The sequence below is a fragment of the Cryptomeria japonica genome, chromosome 3 (assembly GCF_030272615.1).
Source record: "Cryptomeria japonica chromosome 3, Sugi_1.0, whole genome shotgun sequence".
Lineage (NCBI taxonomy): Eukaryota > Viridiplantae > Streptophyta > Pinopsida > Cupressales > Cupressaceae > Cryptomeria > Cryptomeria japonica.
This window is the reverse complement of record NC_081407.1, coordinates 419,512,782-419,521,347: the sequence shown is the minus strand read 5'-3', so window position 1 is coordinate 419,521,347 and position 8,566 is coordinate 419,512,782. Positions and strand designations below refer to the sequence as shown.

The window sequence follows — 8,566 nt, the reverse complement described above, 5'->3', positions numbered from 1 at the left end:
AATTTTACGAAAATCAATTTTTAAGGATGAAACTGAATTTAAAACAAAATTGATCAATGTTATGGGCCTTTAGACAACCATTTAATAAGTTCCAATTCTCCAGCACATTGACCAATAATTGACAAAATCTATAACAATCAAATCCTCATAAAACCTAAAACTAAATACCATTATTTTATTCATTTAATTTTAAACATTTATTAAATAGCATTATTACTGCCAACTTTTTATGTTTTAAATTGAGTTGTTTATTCATTCTTATTTAAAATTATTCCTATATATAAATTATTTTTCCACATTTGTACAGAAGTTGTTACCTTAGCGGTTACTGCAATTATCTTGAACACACGCTTATGTTCGTTACAATTAATTTGCTCAGTGCTCTCCTTAGTCATTATCAGATATTCTGGAGTTTAATGTCAAATTAAAAGCCTTAGTACAGGAATCCTGTACATTGAAACTTAAAAAGGAAGCGATAAGCAAAAACCTACTATAAGCCAACTTGTAAAACCTCAAGAACTTGATTCAGTTTGCCAACTGAAATTATCAACATTTATAGCTAATATGAAAATCAACAGCTAAACCACCACCTTAAAACTTAAAACGAGAGTGTTTTATAGCGTGGACCAGAATGCTTTTGCTGGTTAATACTGTTTGTAATTTGTATTGCTTTCGAGCTCATTAGATGATAATATTGGAGCACTGTTGTGTGGGGAGGGTGAATTCTAAAAGTCCGGAAGGTGGCATCTTTAAGGTTAAACATCCAGAATTTGATCTACTTCTACCATTCTCCACTGATAAGCTTTCTTGGAGTGGATTTCCACATGGTACAATTTTGTTGGACTGGCTATTAGGCCGACCAATTGACATATTTGAAACAGAAATCTTGAGGAATCAAAGAATGTTGGAGTCTCATTGCATATGTAATTTGCAATTTGCATAGGTTTGTATTCTGCCTTTCTGACATGATGCAAAGCCCATCATAATTTCACCTGAGCGGGCAAAATAACAAATATAAAATGCAGATAAGATGCACAATATGCTTTTGCAGGATATACATACAGTAGCTTTATCCAACTCAAAAGGACTTGATTTTGCCCTTGCATCAGATAATTGTCGTTGTCCTGCAAATAAAGAGTACCTAGGCAAAACTTTCAACTTTTCCCACCTTTGGAATTTAATATAAAGAGTGGACATTTTTATCTGAAAAAGCAATATTTTCATATCTTTGGACTTTTGTGGGCTTATACGTAATAGATCATACCCACCTCAAGTAAAGAAGTATGGGGAATGCCCAAAGTAACACTAGGCCCTCTACAGTTCCTACGCAGGAAAGTATAAGCAATGTTGATAATAAATTTCTTAAGGATGGACGAAGACTCTTTGGCCTTCAGGTAAGTATGACCCAACACATGGGCAACACCTGCTTCCTTAGCTTGAAGAAGATCCTCAAGTTCATCTTTGACATCAGGACTTAGCTCTGGGCTCATAGGGAGCTGGAACCTCACCTTCTTCTTTCTGGGCAGAGAATCATCTACTGGAGATATCCTAACAGGAGATCTAACCAAAGGAGAGTGGACTTCCTCTACTTTATCTGAAGCAACCATTGTTGCCAGAGACTCTGCAGGCGTTCCAACTACTGTCATTCTTGTATCATTCAAGGTTTCATTGTCATATGCGACTTCATGATCTTCATTTTCCCTCCGAATGAACTCAGCAATTTTTAAAATTAGCTGATTTTCAAAGTTATAATTGTCATAATGCACATCCTTGTAACCATATCTTAATATGCATCTAAACATCCGGTACTCCTTCGGGCCTATTCTGCCTATTAGGTAATGCTCCTCCACTGGAACTCTTGGAACCTCAACTGATTTAATGCATACAAACACTAGGACTTGATGGAAAGCTGGCAGATTTGTAACAAAATGACCAAAGACAGCAGGGACTCCTGTTGCTACGTCTGTATAGACAAGTCCAATTCCAGGCACACGAGCTATGCCAAGGCTAGGTCCCAGATTCAATATTCTTTCCATGGAAACCTTGTTTTCCAAATCAAACTCGTACTTCTTTGTGGTGCCATAGTGCCAAACAAACATGATGACCATGAAAATTAAGGACAGCACCAGTGGAAGCCAGCCTCCTCTAGGAACTTTGATCAGAGATGCAGAGACATAGACAAGTTCAATAGATCCAAAAAAGACTAAGAAGATCAAGGCTACAAATATGCTTTTCTGCCATATCGTAACAATCACTAAAGACATCAAGCAGGTTGTAACAAACATGACAGTAATGACAGCCAATCCTGCAAATCAACAAGGTATTTTCAGTCAACGTAATTAATGGCCCTACTCTCTGGCAATCTCTACTTATAGACTAGAAGTCAAATCAAAGGCGAGTGCAACCAGATACATACCATAGGCGTGACCAATCATGCTTATGTCTCTGAAGCCAATAGTAACAGCAAGACAGAGACACATTAAGATCCAGTTAACTTCTGGAATATATATCTGTCCATGTATTTTATTGGAGGTATGGATGACCTTCACACGAGGGAAACAGCTTAGAGCTGAGCATTGGTTGATTATAGAAAAGGTTGCTGAGATGACTGCCTGACTTGCCACTACAGTAGCCATGGTGGCCACAATGAAAACAGGCCAAAAAATAGGTTCTGCAGGATAAAATACTACTTTTATGTCAAGCCTTGGAGCACGATTAAGTTTTATTAAGCATTAGTTCTTGTATCTAACTTTCATATGTGCTGCTATATCTATTAAAAATTGAGAGATAAATAATGTTGTTTACCTGGAATGGCCTTATAGAAGCTGCTCTCTATTGCATTCTTGTTTTTGGAAAGAAATGCAGCTTCCCCCATGTAAGCAAGAATCAAAGAGGGATAGACAACACCAGTAAATGCTATCTGCCTTGGTATATGAGTTTATCAGACGACTGGTAATTTATTATACTTTAAACACTTCACTTTGCCATTATGTAAAAAGCATTAATTTACCTTGATTGACAACTGAGAAAAGTGACCCAAATCTGCAAACATAGCCTCAGCACCTGAAAAGGAAAACAGATTTATAAATATCAGACAACTGGGAAGGAGTTTCCATTGAAATCCAAATTCAGTTCTATGCATGAAAAATGCTCTTGAATTGTACACTGGTTTTTCAAGTCTGTACCATATTGTAAGGCACAAACAAGAAATAGGTACCAACCTGTGATGCAAAGGACAATACCTCCAAGGGAGGCCCAGCCATCTACTTGTGTCTTCTTGAAGAATATGTACACATAGTATGGTGAGACTGCTCGGATCACACTCGGGTTCCAGTGGATTATGTTGTAAATTCCAATGCCACCAATGCAGACAAGCCAGGCTATGACAATGGGTGCAAAGAGAAACCCTACTCTATGTGTTCCATAATGCTGCAGTGCAAAGAGTCCCACTATGATGACACATGAAATGGTCACAATGTGATCTGTCAAATCAGATCAGATAACCAAAACTTCAGACTTAATTTAACAGATGACAAAATTTGTATGCAAAAGAACCTGCTTGAAAGAAGCAATGAAATTTGCATACTCGCAACATGTCACCATTCGTGAATAATGTTCAAAACCCAAGTCGAATTGAAAACTGTAGCTATAGTAGTTGATCCAAAATGAATTAGAAATTCTTCTTACTTTCATGAAGGCAGCTGAACTTTACTTTGATACCCGACACTGCTGAGAGGACTGCAAAATTCATGAGAAGAAAAATGTTATAATACTCTCTGATGCCTACTTATGACAAGCATTGGCCATGGTTTTACGGTTCATTGTTCAAACTTGAGAGTTGAGAAACATGTTCTTGTTAGAAAGGTGAGCACAATCAAGTTCATCAATGCAAGTTTGTACAATAAGCTACATCACAAAATGAATAAAAGAATATATTATCTGTTCATTTTCAAACACCAGTTTAATAACATCTGAATGCCTGAATATTAACTTTTTTCTGTTAGTGGTTGTTAAATGCACTGGCAGGCAAATGCCTCAAACCAACATGTTGGAATAAAGAACATCATGACTACACACCTGAGATTGTTGGTGTAAGCACTCCATCGCCAATAACCATGCATGTTCCAAGCAACACTACCATGAGGAGAAACAAGCGGGCTCTACGATGTTTCTCAAAGAATGACTTGATTGCAGAACTCTGAAATGTATCTCGAGGAGGACTTTCTAGCTTGTATGTGGAGAGTTGCTCATCTGAAGGTTGATGATTGTGCATAAGGCTCAATTTTGCATGTCTGCAAAGCAATGAATACAAGGCAAAAGTCCCACCTGCACATAAAACAGACAAAGAATCCCATAAGTTGAAAATCAGACAGAGCAGAAAGACACAGGAACAAAGAAATCAAAATCACAACTTGCTTTTGAGATGTACATGGTTCAGACTTCAGAGAGTACCTTCACCATTGTCATCTGCTCTTAAAACAAAAAATATATATTTGCAGAGGGGAATTAGTGTAAAAGTCCAGAAGACAAGGGAAAGAACCCCAAGGACCTCATCCTCATTTTCCTTGAGTTTCAATCTTCCAGCAAATGTGCTTTTGTAAACATAGAGAGGAGAAGTGCTAAGGTCACCATATACCACTCCTAAACTCTGATAAGCCAGAGTCAACACAGTTTTGTATGAATCCTTTTGATAATTCTGCAATACAATTGAAGAACAAAATTTAGATCCTGAAAACGGTAATGCTTCTTATAGAGCATTTAGCATGCCATTGATTACTGATACACATTTTCCCAATCAAGGAAATGTTATTCCAATTTCTACACTTCAAGGGAAATATCTATAAATCCATGGGCATCTAAGCCCAGTTCTGTATCTAAGAATACAAGGTTAAGGTAAGAAAAAAAAGCCCTACGAGACTGAATATGCCTTTTTTTTTTAACTAGCACCACTTTGGACAAAATGCTATCAGTGGAGAGACTATTTTAGTTCAGGTATTTGGCAAGGCATGAATTGAGATTTTAAAAAGATCTTAAGCAGTACATACAATGTCAGGTTGAAATCTAAGTATATGTTACAAGAAAAAACTAATCCTCTCCCTGGCTAACAGAGGTAACTACTAAGTGTTGGTCCTTGCCATGTGTCTGCATGCTCTCTGGAGCAAAGATGTAGTGACTTTTCAAACATGGCAATACCCACCACAGGTATCACTGTCTATATCTATCAGCATTTATTTTCTGTTGGAAACCAGAATATGAACCTGAATACAAATCCTTCATACTGAGTTATCAGGAACCATGAGCCAGAGATCCTGCACCTGGCCCCCCTTACTAATGGATGGCTTACGCTCATCACAAGATAATGCAATCTTCTTCTGGCATAAATGACACAATCTATGATTGCTCTCAGGACCTCCATTTTTTTCTTGTGCATTTGGTGACAATGTCAAAATCAACAGAGGACCATTCAGTAAATAAGAGATTTGCACAGTCAATTCCTAGAAAGTATACAAAATATTTCTGGAATCTGTGTGTATATTGAAACCCATTCTCAACATCTCAGGTGGTTGGCGAAATTTATTGGAGGTAATATATGAATGAACAGTCACTCTCTAGGCTCGTCCCTATAGGGAGCCCAGTTTTGAGTTTACTGTGCATCAATACTATCTTTCCCCTGATGATGGGTTCAAATATTCAGACCAAAAACATCAAGGACCAGTTTCACTTTCAATCTACTAAGGGATTCCAGAAAAGTTTTGTATTCTTGTAGAAAATCATTTCTTCTAAATTTCATTCCTGGAAGATCAGATCTCTTACTAGTATGCACCTATCAATGATCAATATCAGTGGCACCAAGATCAGGTCCCACTGACTAGAAATTTATGATTTTCCAAGGACTAAAATGCACTTTGAAATCATATGAACTTATACAGATTACAAAATATGAGGTGATATCCTGAGACGGTCAGTGCAGCTTACAGAGTAGATCCAAGGATATTTTAAAGAAATATAGAATAGTTGCCATGTCTCTCTATTTCACGAAATAGTAATTAATATTATAAAACGATTGGGAAAAAATGAAATATTACTACTGATACTTTCAAATTAGTTATTATCATTAACTTCATTTAAAAATTGCCCAACATTTTTTAATTGTAAGAAAACCTGCAAGAATGAATCTAATCTATTTCTGAAACCAGCAAGCATCTTCCTCTTCTACTAGTACTTTCTCAATGTTAAATTTTCTCCCAAAAAGACTGAAATAATAAGTATGCCCAACAAACTTTGACCATCAAATGTCAAGACCACGAACCAAAGAGTTCAGTAAATTATTCATCAGGGTTAATGTGAAAGTGAACTAGCATTACTTCGGACAAAATTTGTCAATGGAGGAAGGACCATTTTAGTTGAGGTCTTTGACAAGGTGTGAATTAAACAGATTATAAGCAGATATGTTGTCAATTAAAGATTTTAGTATACATATTAAGAGATAAAAGGTAACCCTTCTCCCTAACCAAAAAAGTTAACGGTTACAACTACACAATAACATGATCTTTGCCATGTTTCTAAATGCTCCCTGAGGAGATGCTGTTATTTTTCAAACACGAATACCCAAAACAGGCATAAGGTTCTATATCTATCAACATTTGTTTTCAGTTGTAATTCAGAATATGCAGATATTAGAAACCTGGACACAAGCTTCTTCATACTCAGTTATAGGAAGTGTGAGCGAAAGATCCTGCAACTAGCCGTGCTCGTAAGAGATTCATGACTTACACTCAACACAAGTAAATGCAGTCTTCTGGCATGGTTGAGGCATTCATCCATTGCTCTCAGGCCTTCATTGGTTCTTGTGCATTTGATGACAATGTCAAAATCAATATAGAACTATTTCATGCAATTTTCCATTCCTAAACAGTTAACCTCTTTCTATAGTACATCATTTAATGGTCAATATCAGAGGCACCAAGACTGGAATCTAATGACAAGAAGTTCCTGATTTTCCCAAGGCCAAAAAACAAACTGGAATCAAATCAACTTTACAGGTCATAAATGTGAGGCAAACTCTTAAATCATCAGGGCAACTTAGAGAGGAGGCAGTGGCTACTTCCCTGATGATGAGGGCATTGGTAAAGCTCTTTGAAAAAAAGAGTTCTACAGACTTGAAATAGAGAAATCTATATCGCAATTTTTCACTGCAAACACAACCTAAACACTACGAGGACAGAATGTTGTAATGTTTTTCTATTTCATGACATAAAATTTACCTACAAATATTTGGGAAAACATGAAAAAATCATCACTGGGGTTTGATTAAAATTGGCTAACACTCATTGAATTCCAAGTAGACTCACCATAGGCTCCCATGTATACAGTGTTATGTAGGAATGGTAAGATTAAGTGTTTTTTATAATTGAAGATATCTAACATTCCTTAGTACCACTTGAACAGATATTGATTTTCTTCAACATAAAATCAAGCCCGCGCTATCCGTTTTAGCTACCATTAGTGATGATGCCTGCTAAATATGACATTCAATAGAGATAAATTTTAAAATTTAAATACATAAGATACATACCCTTTTGATTACATAGATAAATTGCAACTGTAATTAAAAATCATAATTTTAAATTTAAAAAAATTATTTTGAATGCAAATTTATTTGTACCTTGGCGGTATATGGGCCTGCTTCCAGATCCATGCTGCTCAGAGATTACTACTACTCCTGCTTAATAATCTCCACCATATATGAAAACCCACCACAACAAAAGTACTTCCAGCCCTCGCTCCAAGTGAGCTCGGGTGCAGTTAATATACCACGCTGACCGTCAAGAATCAAAGTACAGAATGCCAAAATTCATGGAAAAAAGACTAGCAGGAGGAGATGGCAAGCCTCAAAACAGGCAAATGGGTTTATCCAGGTTGAAAAAAAAAGAGAGATTTTACAATCAAAATAACAGAAAATCTAACAGTACGAAAAAATAACTGTGATATGATTGAGTTATCTGTTCTTCAAACTGTCTTGAGGACGTTTAAATCCTGTCCAAGTCCAAATGGGAAAAATTCGGTGAATGAGATTGGACAGCATTGGATCCATTCACACACACCAAAACAAAATATGGATGCATTCTCACCGCGGGCGGACTGAAATTGCTTGGTGGTTTCCCAAAAAACTTTAAAGCGGCTGTGGCGACGGCGGGTAAATGAGACGGTGGCACATGTGTGTGGTGTTGTACGGGTCCGCGTCCCCTCTGGCTCTGATTAGGACACTCTGGATTCTAGGGTTACTGCCCGCCACGTGTCCTGAAGATCCCCGTTCAAGTTTATTTACCGAAACATCGCGTGTTTTGCGACTTAACTTTTTTGGTCAAATGACGTAAATGACCACGTATAGAATTCCCCTGGGGTCTTCTGCCTAACCCATTTCTTTCTTACTCCTTTTGTTTGACTTTGGCCCCCCTTTTAATACATTTTCTTTAGACTGACAGGTGTATATTGTTGATGGTTTAGTTAAGGATTAGTTTCTATTTAAGGATGGTATATACTGATATCATTTAGAATGAATGAA

The 8,566-nt window shown here is 36.9% G+C and overlaps 1 protein-coding gene across 2 annotated transcripts; it reads right to left on the bottom strand.

The window, feature by feature from the left end:
• Window positions 1–591: 591 nt before the first annotated feature.
• Window positions 592–8,179, bottom strand: LOC131070456 (potassium transporter 1). Of its 2 annotated transcripts, XM_058006012.2 has the most exons (9): window positions 7,667–8,179; window positions 4,453–4,696; window positions 4,078–4,326; window positions 3,688–3,738; window positions 3,222–3,482; window positions 3,011–3,063; window positions 2,806–2,920; window positions 2,417–2,671; window positions 592–2,305 (listed from the first exon to the last, which is right to left on the bottom strand). In XM_058006012.2, exons 1-9 carry the CDS (start codon window positions 7,697–7,699, stop codon window positions 1,245–1,247), a joined length of 2,322 nt encoding a protein of 773 aa, XP_057861995.2. In that variant the 5' UTR covers window positions 7,700–8,179; the 3' UTR covers window positions 592–1,244. The 2 variants fall into 2 exon arrangements, with proteins under 2 accessions (XP_057861995.2, XP_057861996.2); XM_058006013.2 differs by lacking the exon at window positions 4,453–4,696.
• Between the last annotated feature and the right edge of the window lie 387 nt (window positions 8,180–8,566).

What these genes read in the sequence shown, in the direction of transcription:
- LOC131070456 (XM_058006012.2), bottom strand. Translation starts at nt 7,699, where the DNA reads ATGGATCTGGAAGCAGGCCCATATACCGCCAAG. An exon ending in AGCAGATGACAATGGTGAAG is followed by an intron (nt 4,327 to 4,452) that starts GTACTCTCTGAA and finishes TTTTATGTGCAG; the next exon opens with GTGGGACTTTTGCCTTGTAT. An exon ending in TATTGTCCTTTGCATCACAG is followed by an intron (nt 3,064 to 3,221) that starts GTTGGTACCTAT and finishes TTTCCTTTTCAG; the next exon opens with GTGCTGAGGCTATGTTTGCA.